Below are 16,175 nucleotides of genomic sequence, written 5' to 3' on the forward strand. Positions count from 1 at the left end.
GCGCGAAACTCATTTGTAATAGATTTAGATGGAGAGACTCACTTCGGGCGGGGTGATACCGCCCTGCCTTTCGTAATCGCTCCTGGTGGTAATGCATTTTCGAACGGTATTATACCGCTGACAGGTGAACACCGCCGGCGGTGTGCGGTTCGTAATAGTATGTATAAACAAGGAAATCTGAGTTGTTCTTAGGTATGTTATCAAGTAAAAAGTTGTATTCTGTAACAAATTATTAATAAATTCACAGCTTACAGCACAAAATTGATGACAAGGAGTGCATATATTCCTGTTTAATAAAATTATTACCTATTAGGTATGCATAAAAATTAACTGAGTTAAGTTGTAGTAAATGTTTGCTGCAAGAGGATTACAAAAGGGAGAAGGCAGTCCTGTGGATATTATTTAATGAAAACTATTCCGCTAGACAATGCGCTCTTTAATTCGTGCCTATGTAAGTCGTAAACTTATCTTAAATTTGTGTTCACACCTGAAGTTACCTATTGCAATCGAGCAAAAAAATAGTCATCCTTGACTCTATGTGATGCCTAATTTTCTGAACAAACGTGAAATTTATATTAAATTTCTTTGACATATTTAACACTCCATATTGCATCGGGATAAGGGATCAAATCTCGTTGGCTTATTTCCCCGCAAATTAAAGCACCGCGAAAATGCCAAATTTTCATTTGCCCACTATGTAAAGAGTGCATCGAGCGCATTAAGAAAACAGACAAAATAGTTCCTTGTGGTTCCTTGCGGAGGAGTACATTAACGCCAATCGTGGCATGGAACATTGGCTAATGGGAGAAAACATGATAGGTTAAGTCGGTGTACTTGTCGCACTTGACTATTGAGGAAATGGCATTAGTATTTTATAGTTTTAGTTGTGCAAACTGCCTAAGAATATCCAGTCAGAATAAAACTTGAAGTATGCACGTCATCAGTTAAAACGTTAGGAGTGCGAGATAAAAATGTCTTCCCGAAACATTAACTTTTTGTCTTTATTTACTGTTTACGCTAAACTCGTGAATGTTGTTGGTGAGTACACTATCTTGTGACTGTATTTATATAGCTTCTGAATATTCTTACTTATTTGTTTGAATATGGATCTAAATATTTATTATTTGACTTGCACCGTTGATGATTTAGTGCTGGCAAATTTTTGTACAAGGCGTCAAGGTTGCGGGGTGTACTGTTTATCATAATGTAATTGTAATAAATCATTTGGTTGATGCTGTAACTAACAAAAAAATTGTATTTCACTCTAAGTTCGGATTCTAATATTGACGTTATTGGTTAATTATCTCTCCCGTAGGCCTTTTGTGCCACTGTGACATATGCCCCGAAACCAATAACACCTGTAAAACCGATGGGTACTGCTTCACGGCTGTTACCAAACAGATAGACACCGGCGTTATTCAGCATTCATACAGGTACCGATAGTTTATATCTATCTTGTCTTTGTTTTACATGACGTTTAATGAAGTGTTTTGTCGCAGGAATCTTAGAACTGAATAGTGTTTAAGTAAGTGCCCTTAAAGTGAGATTGGGGTTATATTTACAACATTCAGCATATAATTAAGATCTTATTGCATTTGACTATATGTGTTCCATTTAAGCTATTACTTTTTGATGTGTTATTAAATCCTCGTTTGTAAAAGTTTTATATGTTACTAATGTTATTACAGGATACATTTTTGTGGTCATTGTCGAATGGATCCGGTCTTATTTCAATGAAACACATTGAACTAATTATTTGTATTAGTAAATGATTCCAAATACCCTGAACAGGTCATGTAAAATTATCACATCATTATTCTGACATTTATATTTTTCTTATGCTGATGTAACGTAGTTGGTGGGCCTGCATTTAATAAAGTTATCAAATATATGTTATATACTAATTATCAGCCCAGAAAAACATATGGATAAACTGAGAAAGATTTAGGCACACGCCCCCTATTTTACAGCAGCTTGTAGCTGTACATTGTCTCCGCTCCAATTTCGCGACGACGAAGTTTAAGTTAATCAATCCTCATTTAAAAATTTACTGTTTCATCAAATCATATCACATGATATGAATGTAGTGGGACTAAAAGAACGAGGCCATGAAAGTACCTCTAATTACTACAGGGTGCGGCACCTTCCTGTTTTGAAAGCGCTTTATTAATAAAAATGGACTTGGTATCAGCATACACTATTATGGTTGGATTATTTGTATTTTGTATTTGTTTATGTAAGGGGACCTTCGGCCTAATTGCCTTATCATTATGTGTGTTTGTACAGTAAAAACTTTCTATTTCGTTATTAATACTCGAAATACATTATTCAACAATTAATAGGGCAATTCAACACGATTACCTGTGTGAAAATGAATGCATGGATTGATAAGAGGGTTGGCCGTATTTTAGTGAAGAGAAGTAGTATTATAAAATCAATTATTAGTTGAGAAATCACTTGTATGTATTTGTTCATTCTCACCATTAGTTTAAATGCTTACTTCTGGACATATAAGTGAAATTCCGAAGCTTTTCCTCCCATTCATGTTGACCGAAGAAGTATTTCACAAGTTTTGGTATTACTCATATCAGCATGAGTACTGATAAACATTTTTTCATGCTTTATTTTGCATTGATGTTTGGTTTGAATGGTCTTGCATTTAAGTCTGGCAATCTCATTTGACTATTAATTACATTTTTCAAGGTAACACTAACATTTTTTTATTATAGCCTTGATCAAGCCCGTATAGGAATACATGAGATTCTTATCAGAAGCTGGGGACCTCGCTGAAGAATGGAATGCATATAGTGCTGTTTAATAGGGTTTATTGTTATTTAAATTTCAATAGGGTTTATTGTTCGTTCTTACTGCATACCATTTGGAGTTTCAAATTGCCTATATCAGCCTTCTTTCAATATAACATTAAATGTGATATTACTCTACTTGATGGAATTGTTTTATGTTGAACAATTTTACTATTATTCCTTTATAATTTTGCTCCGGAAATTTAATGCTTTATTTTAAGCTGCACCAGTGTGAAAATCCAAGGTCAGAGGAAATTGATGAGCGACAATAGTTCTGAGAGTGCACATTTTTTCTGTCTAGTAAATTTAGTTACATACTTGTTGAAATATTTATTATGTTTCCAAACGATGTGTGGGCACATATTGTTCAAATGCCATTGCAATAGCCATATGCTCGAAAGATATGGGCATTAATAAATAATGGCACATTAGCAATTAATTTCCTGGTATATTTGATCACATAGTGTAAGCCCCTATCGTAGGATATTCATGATTTTTTCCTACTTATGTATTTTAAACCTAAAAATCTTCATTCAAAATGTTGCTAGTTTTAACTTATGTAATTGATTTATTGCATTAGTTAATTTTTGATATGATTACATTCAGCAGGCCGACCCCGGTGGTGGCGGGGTAACGTCCTCGCCTGCCAACCCAGAGGTCGCGGGTTCGTTTCCATGCTAGGTGGTTTTTTCTCCACCTAGGGCTTGGGTGTATGTAATTGTAATAGCATTATATCATTGTTTTAAGTCCGATGTAAAGGCCGAAGTGTTGTTTTTGGACCAATGCAAAATAAAATAAATAAACAGATTCAGGGAAGATATGGAAGTTGTTCATTATGAGAAAAAAAATTTGCACTTTTCCACTGATTTATTTGTAATGTACAACATGATAGATATGGGATGAGAATCATTATGAATTAAAGAAAGGTTATGCGATCATTAAAATAGAAGGGCAAAAACTAGAGCAGGTTGAACAGTTTATGTATCTCGGAAGTCAAAATGGTCAACACAGTAGGGACGTGAGAAGAATTGCAATTGGCAAAGAGGCTCTCACAATGAGGGAGTTGGTGACAGGGACGTTGAGTAAGGATATGAAGAAAAGGCTCTTGAAAACTTTGATATGGAGTGCAGTACAGAAACATGGTCACTGAAGCAGGAGGGTAGACGTAAATTGGAGGCTTTTGAAATGTGGTTGTGGAGAAGGATAGATTGAGAGAGGAGATGGGGAAAGTAAAATGGATGGAAAGGAAAACAAACGAGGAAGTGCTAGGTATGGTGGGCGAGGAGAGGTGATTGTTGGAAGAAATCACAAGGAGGCAGGAAAAATGGATGAAAAGCATATTTGTTGGCAGTGGGATTTTGGAGAATGTAATAGAGGGAAGAATGTTAGACAAATGAGGGAATGGCAGGAATAGGATTGGGATGTTGGACGGGATGAAGGGAGGAAGTGCACAGAGTGGAAGAGGGACTTGTTGTAAAGTATGATTTGTTTTCGTTCAATGTCCATCCATAACTGGTCCTACCTTAACTGGTAGATTACCTAATATAAATGTGTATAAGATTCCATCATTATCAGGAAAATGTTCTACAAGCCATTATAGAGATAAAACTCAAGTTATTATACCTAGTGTCTACTTGAGTAATGGTAATTCATTGGTTGAGGAGACAAAGAATTTGGTACTTTAAAAATTCAGCCCTGTGTGTGGTGGTACAAGAATTTTATTATTACAATATTCTTTGAAAATGGCATTAAAATGAAAACCGGTAAATGGCATTCACATTTAATCAAACATCAGTTGTATATGGTTACATTAAATAGGTCTTTCAGGAAGGACAATGATCATTAATAGATAAGTCTGAGACTTGGTATGGATAAGAATGTAGGATATGAGTTCGGGGATCTGAAAAGTTGGAAGTAGAAATGGAAATGAGAGGATATTGATATGGAAAAATTTATGAAGACAGAAATTGAATAGAGTTGATATTAGGTCTAGCATTAAAAGGAGAATATTATGTGTGAAACAAGCATTGATAAAAAGAATAACTAATTTAGTAATGTTTAAATGAATTACCCAACTCTATTTAGTTCATTGTGAAGTTAGAAGGTGATGCAATCAAGTTTAGGGATTTGGCAAAGGTATTAGATTACAACTTTCACCAGCACTATGTTTCCTTTGGATTGTTGTGATCATTGGAGCCCGTACTAGTTTGCAGTTGTACCAGCTATATCCATTGCTTGACTAACTTACCTTCGGCCTATTCCAATTTTAATGCAGAATTAAAAGTTGTCATATGTGCTACCAAGTGCAGTATCTTAGATTAAATCAAAGATAATCTACCTATTGTGGAAAGGTTGCTTTCTTAAGCAAAAAGAGTTGCTACTTATATATGAAAGCACCGTTGTTTCTCAAAATTCATTCAAAGGTAATCTATTTATTAAAGGTAGGCTATTGATGGTCCCCAACAACCATTATTATACTATGGTTTGAATGGGCTTGCTCTTGTTTGCCTTCTATTTTTCCCTTTTCCATTCTTCATACTTTCTACCAAGGAAAAAGCCTATTCTCTTCTTTGCACTTACCCTGACACACATCTTTCTCTATAATTATGCTTACTGTTCCATCGTTTCTAGTCATTTCCCTCCTACTTAAATAGTTTTAAGCTTGCCCTTCCTCTTGAGTTTTCAAGCTTTCACCTTATGACTCTCATTTCTTCGGGCTTTTGCAATAGTTATGATAAATATGTTGTGGTAATATGAAACAGCAGCAATTAACACAATAACTACAATTTCAACTTACACAAATGTTGTGCCATCTTGCTGTTACCTTTCTTAGATTAATCTTCGATAAGATTGACTTAAAATACCTAATACCTTAATTTCAATTCATATTTCATTTTATAATCTTGTGATAATGGAAATGCTTAATACAAAAGATTTAATGATTTAGATAGAAGTGTGGTTTATGTTTAAAGTTGGTGTCCTCCAAGGTATATTGGCTAAATTGGTATGAAAGTTAAGATAAGAATAAAGTAGGCTAAATAATTATTAATTTGATATGTTCTCCAATTTTGCACAGTGCTTTTTGGATTGTTAACAAATAAGCAATATTAAACCTGATTTTGTTACTGTGAATGCAAAGGACATGTCACGGTATTTTTTTTTTTTTAAATTTTGAAAATCTCATATTGTTCTAATGACCTCTTTAGCCTATTTCTCAGAGCTTCACATTTTGCAAGTCCTCTGAAAAGTTTATCTTTGACTTTCAAATGTGCATACTTTGTAATTTAGGCAAGTATTAAGCTCTGCACCATAATTACCATCATTAAACTCTAAAATGTTCAAATTATGCTAATTTATAAACTGACTTTTAGCTCTCGGAAACTGGATCCAGATCTTGCCAGCACATTCATCATAACTTTCTAATCTAGTGCCAGGTGAGCCACTATCCTAAGTGACTCCCAACTTTTACTCCTGCCATCCTATTCGGAGAGATACTAATGGGAAAACAACTAGGCATTGTTGATTGATAAAAATGGTCTGTCTGTTGAATCTTGGTCTTTTCTGGTAAATTGTGATATGAAAAATTGCTAAGGAACAGTAATTTTGATTGTGAAATAAATTAGCTATTAACAGTAAGATGGATGTCATGAATTTCACCAACTAAAGCCTGATGCCTTCAATAACTGCTAGTGAAGATATTCCCCATCCTCCATTCCATGCAACAGCCTAATTCTAGGATTTCAAAGTATTTTCCACAAAATGCCTCAGTTTGCCTTTACTAAATTACACTCATATTTTTTAATGCCTTTTTTTATGTTTTGTTGTTATGTAGCCACTGCTATGCCATTTTTTTTTACCTACTTAGAACTAATATCGTAGAACCTTCGATGAAAAATGAAGCCCTTTTCTATTTCTTATTATTAATAATTATATTGTTTCATCAAACTGGCCTAAGATGTGAAAGTGTGACTGTAAAGCAGAACCTGAAATATTGGCAAAATTTTCTGCATTCTATTGAACTGTGAAAACAACTTATGCAGTCCAATTCTTTCTCATAAATTGTTATATAAGCCAATTATTTTAGAAAAGATAAAAAATAAATGTAGCCGAGGAGATTAATTTCATGTATCTTCTCTCTTTCATTTGCTTAAATGACATGAGTTCACCCTACAGTAATTCAAGTAATTCTTTCATGTAGAATAGATTTTAACCTTCACTGAATTTCTTCGATCACTTGTGCTGTGCATGGGTAAAAATTCTAGATAAATGCTGATGTAATATAGATACTTTTGATAAGCAGCACAGTTATTGACGAGCACTTTAATTTCCCAGTCCCCTTGTTGGTCCCATTGGTCAAGGTTTCCAATCTCTGCCATAAATAGTGTTTGTTGGTCATCCCTGACATGCCTTTTCTAGAATATTCTGTTGGAAGTTTTCTTACCTTCTGAAATTATGATTTATAGTGTCATTCACCTTTGAAAAGAGCTTTCAGTTCATGTGATCTATTGATATTAGCTCCAAGGACAAAAGTATCTTCTTTTTGTAACCATCATGTCTGCCCTTGTTATCTAGGTTTTCATAAGTCGTGAGTTAAAAGATAAATGTAAATTAATTTTAACAAGTTAGTATATATCAGAGGGGTGCAGATAAACCTGCAGTATACAAGTATGTTAAATATATTTAATCTCTATCTCAGTGGCAGTATCCTCTCTTTGCCTATCATGTTTAAAGCTTCATCATTTGTCTTCCTCACTGTCTTATTTTTTATATTAGTCTTTAACTTTTTTCTTTATTCTTTTTTATATCTACATTGAATGCTCAAAAGCCTCCCAATTTATATTCATCCTCGTGCCTCATAGACTGAGTTTCAGATTCAAAATGTGCTATGGCCCTTATTAGAGTCTTAAAAATATTTTCTTCGCATTATTATTATTATTGTACCTGCATTAATTCTCCTTGTAAGATCTTAGCTAATTGGCATTGCTTTAAAAAAATATTACCACTTGACCACTATTTGTCAGGACATAAATTTCTGGTATGCAGTGCACCCTGGAAAACTGAAAATATTCCTTCAAAATCTAAGAATTTATTGATGGTTTGGTAATAGACACTGTACAAACAGTATTGAAATAATCAAAGAAACAATGAATTGTAGAATATTAACATTTTTAACACCTAAATGACTAATAAAAAAATTACTTTAATAGCTTCTTCCTCTGAAAATCTACGTAATTCACATCACACTCAAAATATTCTTACTGCCTATAAATGCCAGGTATAATTAATGACAAATATTCAAATACACATGATATTTTCCTCTTGATAATAATATTAAAGGTTTTTTATTGCAATCAGTCGTAGGCTTGATCTAATTTTAAAGGTGTTTGTCTCCAAAAACTTGCTAAGAGCATTATTCAAATGTACTAATGTTTTCTCTACAAAGTATACAGCAATAGTGGTTACACAAAAAGTTTGAATCTGCTATAAATGGTTTAGTTATGAATTTATTTTGGAGTGACTAAAATTTCCATCATGTTCTAAAATCTGTCAGTAGTTTAAGTTTAGTCTCTGTTTGTATAGCCATTCAGTTATTTCTTTAATTCTTCAAAATATTTTGCCAGTCACCTGCTGTCATGCTATACTTAACATCATTGGTGGTTCTTCCATCTGGTTATTCATGGTGAGCCTCCCATGTATTTCTGTCTTGATCCATTCTTTCTCTATTTTTTTGTGTTTTGAACCTTGGTGTACCCATTCATATGCATGGCAATACCTAATTATTGTAGTTGATGAAAGTCATTAGGAGCATTGAAAATGAATGCTTTTAAATCAAAATTTGAAGAAAAAAACATTCAACAATCCTTCCTTGAAAGAGCTAATTTGCAAGATTCAAATGCTAAAAAAAAGCTAAGTTCATTTTTTACTTCTTTTTTTCCTTTGTTTCTTTAGTTCTGTTGATTTTGAGAATGATATTGAGTATCATTCAACTGTTGCACAGGTATGATAGCTACGTTTGAGTTCTTTTTCACCATGTATTACAAAAAGCAGCCATTAGCTTGAAGCTACTATAAAATCTGGAGGGAAGAGAAATTTTACATTTTAGTATCATAAGTGATATTAATAAAGTATCATTTATATTTATGAGTTTTGTTTCATTAAGTTCATACTTCAGTTAACGTATTTGTAATATCATATCATATATATTTCATCAAGGTAATTCTAGTTCTGATTAAATTTTTCACTTGTATTTTGTGAAAATTTTTGAATTAGCTCATAATTGTTTTGATGAAGAGAATGGTTTTACACAGCATATTGTATATTTAGTTGAAGGGGATTACAGTTAATGTATTCTTAAATTGCTATAATTTTTTTCTTCTTTATTTTGTAGGCATCATATCCATTGGATAGTTGTTGAACTTACCAGTCTTTGCTTATACAAACTGTACTGTGAACTTTAAGAAAGCTTTAGTGCCATAGTTATACAGATTCTACATAGTTATACCTGTAGTTTAATGCTTGAAGGAGATAAATTAACTTTGAAATGTACATAACTTTAATATAACCAGTTTAAAATGAAAGGAATGATATTTAATGCTTTTAAATTTAACTTAATAACCAGGAGGTGCATGAACATGCCATAATGTCACATCCTCTGCTGATATGTTCTCCCATTCGTAAAGAGAGATATACTAGAAGTACACAATTAGCCTTTGTTTCAATGGGATGTGACTGCAAATGGTTTGCTCTTCTGTGTCTCAAGGTGTCTTCCCAAGACTAATTATTTTCCACCGGAGAATCCAATGAAGTGCATCAACAATACACATCCTTCGGAGTATGTCATGATTTGCTGTGCTGAGTACGATCACTGCAACTTGAACCTACATCCCACTCTGGCCACTCCCATCTCCCTTGCAGGTAAGAGGGATGGAACCAGGCCATTTCTGCCACCTAGTGAGGTGTTGCTGCTGCAGCTGTGGTACATACCTTGATGGCTTGCTAATACATGCACAACAGTGAAAACAAAACTAATGACCCTCAACTCATGCTTCATTTTTTATCCTTTCTTACAGTTTCTCTTACTACTAGATGTGGTTGGTGTGTGTTGAAGTGCCAGAGATTGACTCACTAACCAGTGTAAATGAAACCTTGATGGTTCTTAACTGAGCTGTATTGTTCGTAGAATTTTGCTAGGTACCTCCCAGTACATAATTCCAAATATTCTGCTACTTCTATCATCTGTACCTTCCGTAGCCAACCTGTTCAGTTTCATGTTTTTTATCTCCTCTCCTGTGTCCTGATTTTTATGGACCGAAATCCTACCTCATAATACTTCCACTGTGTGTGTAGCAACTTTCTCCCCTCATGTATCTTATTATTTTTATTTTCCTGTGACACCATACCTTTCCTGTGAGCCTCTTTTTTCCAACAAGCCCAGCAAGTGAGATACAGAAGCCTCTAAAAAGAAGAAAAGGAGGGAGAGGGCTGGGCTGGCTATTCCCCTCCATCCTGGCTGTTTTGTTTGCATGTAGCACTGTTCCTAATCTTCCTCATATCTGTGTGTTTGTGTCACAGGTGCCTGGATAAGGGGATAACCTACCCACCTGAGAACCCCATCTTGTGTCATGTCGCCAATAATGTTAATGACAGTTTTGTCATAGTGTGTTGCAAGAACTACGATTTGTGTAATAAGGACTTGAAACCGAAGCTTCATGTTAAAAAAAATAAAGGTAGGTGAACTTCCCTTTGAGTGTTGGCTCAAGTTGGTTCTTCCTTAGTTGGTGAGCATGATGATTCATTCCTGATTCTCTTTATTTTGCTGCTGCTTGTAATTTTTACCAGTATTTTAATAAGCATTATTTTTCAGAGCCTTATCAGCCTTTTGATATTTTGCTGCACGGACTGCATTGTATTGCCTGAGAAGGTGATGGAGTAGTTTGTATTTCAACCTCTCTAACTGCCATGTTTGGCAATTAACCTGTTGTGCCTATGATCACCTTTGCACAGCTGTAGTCATTGTGCTAGCTCACACTTATTTCATATTTTATCCTTTATTTAGGTGTTTTCATAAGGAAAAACTATTTCCGCCTACCTTTCCTCTTTGGTGTAATAAATCAGAGCACAAGCCCAATACAGGTTCAAATTATAAGGAAAACTATATCATCCAGTGCTGTCATATCTACGACTATTGTAATCTCCATTTGAATGCATCATTTCAAAAAGGTGAGAGTATCTGTTCACCGGTAGGTGTCCAATTGTTGGTCTGCTCTGTGAACGTTTTATTCCAAGGAACACTTCTAGGCTGTCTTGTTCGATTGTAGCATCGTCTTCATGAAAAGAATGGGGAAACAGTAGGAAAATAACAGCAACAACACATGATTCTGGGGTATATTCTATAAGGGTGTGTTTTTCTTTTTTGTGGAATTATTTGTGTTTTTAGGTATATGCTTTGATAAAGAAGTTATCTTTGGGATTATTCTGTTGATCTGTTTGTTGTATTGTAATTCCAACAATAAATATGTCCTGAGGGTTTAAACTTTTCCAAAGTCATCTTGATGTCTTGTTCCCTTCACCATTGGCAATGTTCCCATTACTGGAAGTATTATTATTTTAAGTATGTACTGTCTCTTAAATCTTATAAAAACATCAGCATGTAATCTCACAAAAATTGTTGGCTGTCAGTCAGAAATTGTGTTTGTAGGGAAGGAGAAGCCACTGTTACTTCATACTTCTAACTATGGGTTCATAATTCTGGAAAGAATTGGGGCAGTATTAAAACAGATCAAGGGTGATTTTTTGGTGATATTTTTTCGATCCAGCATGTCCCTGATGTGTAATTATAATAATTAAATCGGGTATTTAATCGTGATTGTCGATTTCTTTAGTAATTATATCAACTCAATGACATACAAGTACATGTAGCTCAAGATTATGATGGCTTCAATGATTCTCAGTTTATTTAGGCCAATGCTTCATGACTAATTTGTTAAAGAACATGTTTGAAGTGGATATTATGCCACAAATGGGTACATATTAGTTATGATATTGGTTACCTAGATCTCACATGGTTGGCACCAAAGTTGTTCCAAATCAGGAGTGTTTATATTTATAGGTGACACAGCACATGATGTCTTTGTATTTATGATGCACTTGATAGGCAGATCCCACTCACAGCGCATTCTGCATTTGTGACTAAAATGCTCAATTTTTCACAATTGCTTGATCAAGAACAAAATTGCACTACTGGATTTAGGATATATAGCTTAATTTTAATTTAATAGTCAAAGGTCCCCAGCTGCAGAGGAAATATGAATTTGCTTTTTTTGCCCAGCATGAGGAAGATGTTTATTAATAATTGACATCTTTACCTCTGGAAGTGTGATATTTCAATACAGGGAAATCCTTGATGGTTTCCAGCGTAACTTTATTGAATCGATTCATATTGGAAATGAAAAATAGTAACTTTGTGATTCCACTGAAAAATTTTCATTACGAGACAACCTGGCTTTCAGCGTTCAACCTCTGAAGATGATGTTGAACATCGAAACCCAGGTTGTCTTGTAAGAAAAATTTTTCAGTGGAGTCACAAAGTTATGTATTCCATTTCCAACGGGAAAATCCTGATCAGAATGTGGTAACTCTTATCAAAGCATGTGTTGATAACCGCTAACTAATTTTCATGTAGATTCTGGTGCCCTTTGCAACAAAAGGATGCATCAAGCATGGATAGTAATTGTTTAATATTTATGGGACCATATAGTGCCAGTGTTGTGTACCAGGTAGTCATTGCATCTCTCTATGTGATGTTAACTTTCAAGTCTATGTATTCTATCTTAAATGCCAAGTTGTGGCACACATGTCTACACTAGTTGGTATGTTGTAATGGTTGATCCTGGTTTAATGAAAAATGCTGGAATCCTGTTATGAAGTGAATGAAGTTAAAAATATGGATATTTCTTTCACAATACATTCTCGTAAGATGTACTTTGTTTTTTTTTAGCTTTTCTAACTTTTAATATATATTTCAATCAGGAGTCATTTTTAGCATTTTTAATTAGATTATTTTAAGTGTCTGTCAGGGTAGGGTTCACACACCCACCCAAATAGTATATGCAAGCATATCAGGGAGATAATGAACACTTCTGAACTGAATGACTTTCTGAACAATCTCTGTTGTACAGTCATTTTGAAAACTTGAACTGATGTTACAGGAATATTTTAAGTTATTAATTATTTGTGTATGAACTGTTAAAGTTTTTACAAACCTTTATGAATGTATTAAATGAAACAGTAATTTTATTTGTGAATAATATTTGTTGTCAAAGTGATATACAGTGGAACCTCAAAATACAAGCATGTTCGATTCCTTGACCTTTCATATGAAACAAAACATTTATTTGGGGAATCATTTTTTCCTTATAAATTAATTTAGAATATAATGCATTCAATGCCAGAAAAAAATAAATTTTGGTCCAAGTTTATTCAAAGAAAATTATATAGGCATTATTCAGGATTTTGGTTCATGATCACCTTTTCTTCAATTATGGAATGAAACCACAGAGGAAGCGAATTCGTTTAGTAGAAAACAAAGATTCAAAATAATTAGTTGATTAATAATGCATTCATAATTTATTTTTACAAAAACCTGTCAAGAGACATTTGTTTTTACAGACTTCAAATTTTTTTTAAAAAGCGACATAGCGTTATTATCACTTAAATTTTGACTATTTTCTTGTGGCTTTTTCTCTTGAATATTTTTAAAACTAGTCATAAAGTATAATTTAACTGTGCACAAAAAAATCACAAATGACATGCCCGAACACAAGTTTGGACAAAAATGCGATCACTAAAGACTGCAATGCTAGTGTAACTTGTGCTAAACACAAACTTAAACAGCCACTCCAATCGCTTGGCTAATCCCCCTAACCTCTTCATATGCTGTGCGAAATGTAACTTGCTAAGCTAGCACAATTCTTGGGCACAATATTTGTGCCTGTTATGTGAATTATTCACTATCAGAGTTGCTTATTAAGCGAGGCTCCACTGTAATTCCCATTTTTCAGAACTATATCCATGTTTAGGTATTCATTAATCAAATTTCCTAAGCTTGGAAAATCTGTGAGCTTGATTTTTAAAATTTTTTCTATAGTTGAAATATGTAGTACCAGGTCTCAAGTCTGTTATTAATTTAATGATCCTTGAAAGATATTCGTAAATGTCTTTTTTAAGAAATTAAAGACAAATTCTGTGAAAATGATTGTGATGCAATTGAACATAAATTGATGTGTAAAGAAAAATAAGCTCGACAATGTAAAGATATTTGTTAAGTTCAACCTTGGAAAGGAACATGGATAGGAACGGAGAAGTTTTGGAGGCATATTCCAACATCCCTAGAGAGTATTTCTAGTTCCTCTCTGGAGGTAAAGGTTTTCTGATCATTTAGACATCATATGGGGTCAAGGCGAAAAGTTCTCGCCCGTACACAAAGATGTTGTTCCAATCAGCAAAAATATAAGATCCCTGCCTGGGTGCACTTTTTATTATGAGACAAGTTTCAACTTGTTCTTTCAAGTAGTTTTTTTTACACGTATTGTTGAACTATATGTCTTGCATGTTTTTTGATAAAATTGACTCGTTATATGTATTTGCCCAACATAATATCGTGCACTTATTCGATGGTTTCTGGTATGCTTGAGGTTTTTGGCTGTCCTTCACATGGGTCATCTTTGAGGGTTATACAACCGCATTTAAATTCAGCTACCCACTTTTTAATGGATGTTATTGAAGGAGCAGAGTCCCAGTACACTTTTGCCAATTTTGGATAAATTTCCTTAGGAGTAAATCAATCCAAAGCGAAGAATTTAATGACTGCACAATAGGTGCAGTCATAAAAATACATTGCCGATGGGAAAACTACCTGATTTGGGGTACAAATTGCTCGGCCATCCCCCTTTCACCCCTGATTTAGCACCCTTAGACTTTCACCTGTTCCTTAACTTGAAGAAATTTGTTTTTGGGAAGCTCTTTACGTCCAATGAAGAAGTTGAGGGCCATTGATGGATATTTTCACAGCCTTTCAGACTGTCACTTCTGGGAAGGAGTACTGATGTTGGTGAAATGCTGGACCAAGTATGTTGAAGTCGAGGGAGATGAATTAGAAAATCCAAATCATTTTTTAACTGAATATTGCAGTCTTTCATTGTCAAACTGAGAAATTTTCACCTTACCATCATATGCATTGTAAAAGACAGGATAACTTGTGAAATGCATAATGGTGGAACATATTATGAACATATAGATACTGTAGAGCAAAGGTTGGGAAGTGTTAAATACTGTTATGCGATATTGTGAAAGTTACTGTTTGTGGTTATAGTGTGTATTACATACTAAATCCTATTTATAAATGAAATCCACATGAAATAATAAGTGGTAGAATTCAGTAAGAAGTTATGAGTATGCTGTTGATATGATGGCGCACTGATTTAAGGTATTCTATGGCCAAAGCTGGAAATTCTATTAAGGAAAGGGAGAAGAGGAATATGAATAAATAATGTTAGTTTTTAATTTAAATTTTAACTGTATTTGAGGTCCTCCATTTACATTCATTTTCCTAATTCCAATTTAAAATCATTTGGAATCATTAGGGACACTAAGTAACTCATTCCAAAAAATTCTTAACAGAGGCTCTTTCTTGTAGGAAATGGATATTTTTGAGGTATCATCCTTGGGGACAGATGGTTGATGAATATTTCATGTTTGATTTGGATTTAAAAACCCCATGGAATCTCACTGGTAAAAAATAATAACTCAAATGAAATAGATTTTATCATAATCATTGTGTATCAATCTTTTACATCTTTACTTTTCTTGATGATCAAATGTGTTTCAAGTTTCTTGTTCCATTCCAATAAAATATGTAAAACTTCACTGCACATCCCATAGAAATCCCATCCCATATCATGAAAGACTCAATTGTTTAATAGTTTTCTTTTTATATGGTTTTCTGAAAAATTACTTATTTTTAACTTAAAGATTAGCCACTGTTGCCAGTACTTTTTTGGTAAGGATGGCAGGAATGTTGGCTATTCTTCAAAGAGGAAGTTCTTTTTTACCTAATGGGAATGCAGCTTGTAGGTGGTCATGGACTCTGGGTTACTGTTTCATGTATGATTATATTTTTATTCCTAAAATTTTTAAGGTGAACCCTTATTGAGAAAGAGTAAAGTAGTATGCAAATGCATTATATGCGTTGAGGTAGAAAACTGGATATCTGCTATTAGTCCGCGTTAACATGTTTACATAATACTGTACACTTCTCCCTGTAATGGGAGCAAGTTGAGTGCCAAGTTCATTAGTATCTTTGAGAGGCTGTGG

At 34.0% G+C, this 16,175-nt stretch overlaps 1 protein-coding gene across 2 annotated transcripts in view; it reads left to right on the plus strand.

Annotated features, from left to right (window-relative positions):
* Positions 1-778: 778 nt before the first annotated feature.
* Positions 779-16,175, plus strand: part of babo (TGF-beta receptor type-1 babo) — a 39,017-nt gene continuing 23,620 nt past the window's right edge. The window contains exons 1-3 of one of the 2 annotated variants that reach the window (XM_071589725.1): positions 779-1,038; positions 1,316-1,433; positions 9,565-9,719. In XM_071589725.1, coding sequence (XP_071445826.1) covers positions 972-1,038; positions 1,316-1,433; positions 9,565-9,719 — 340 coding nt within the window. In that variant the 5' untranslated portion in view covers positions 779-971. Of the gene's footprint in view, positions 1,039-1,315; positions 1,434-9,564; positions 9,720-10,376; positions 10,532-16,175 lie in introns of both variants that reach the window. The other variant, XM_071589724.1, reaches the window with a different exon arrangement.

The sequence above is a fragment of the Hetaerina americana genome, unplaced genomic scaffold (assembly GCF_022747635.1).
Source record: "Hetaerina americana unplaced genomic scaffold, ioHetAmer1.1.p SCAF_4, whole genome shotgun sequence".
Lineage (NCBI taxonomy): Eukaryota > Metazoa > Arthropoda > Insecta > Odonata > Calopterygidae > Hetaerina > Hetaerina americana.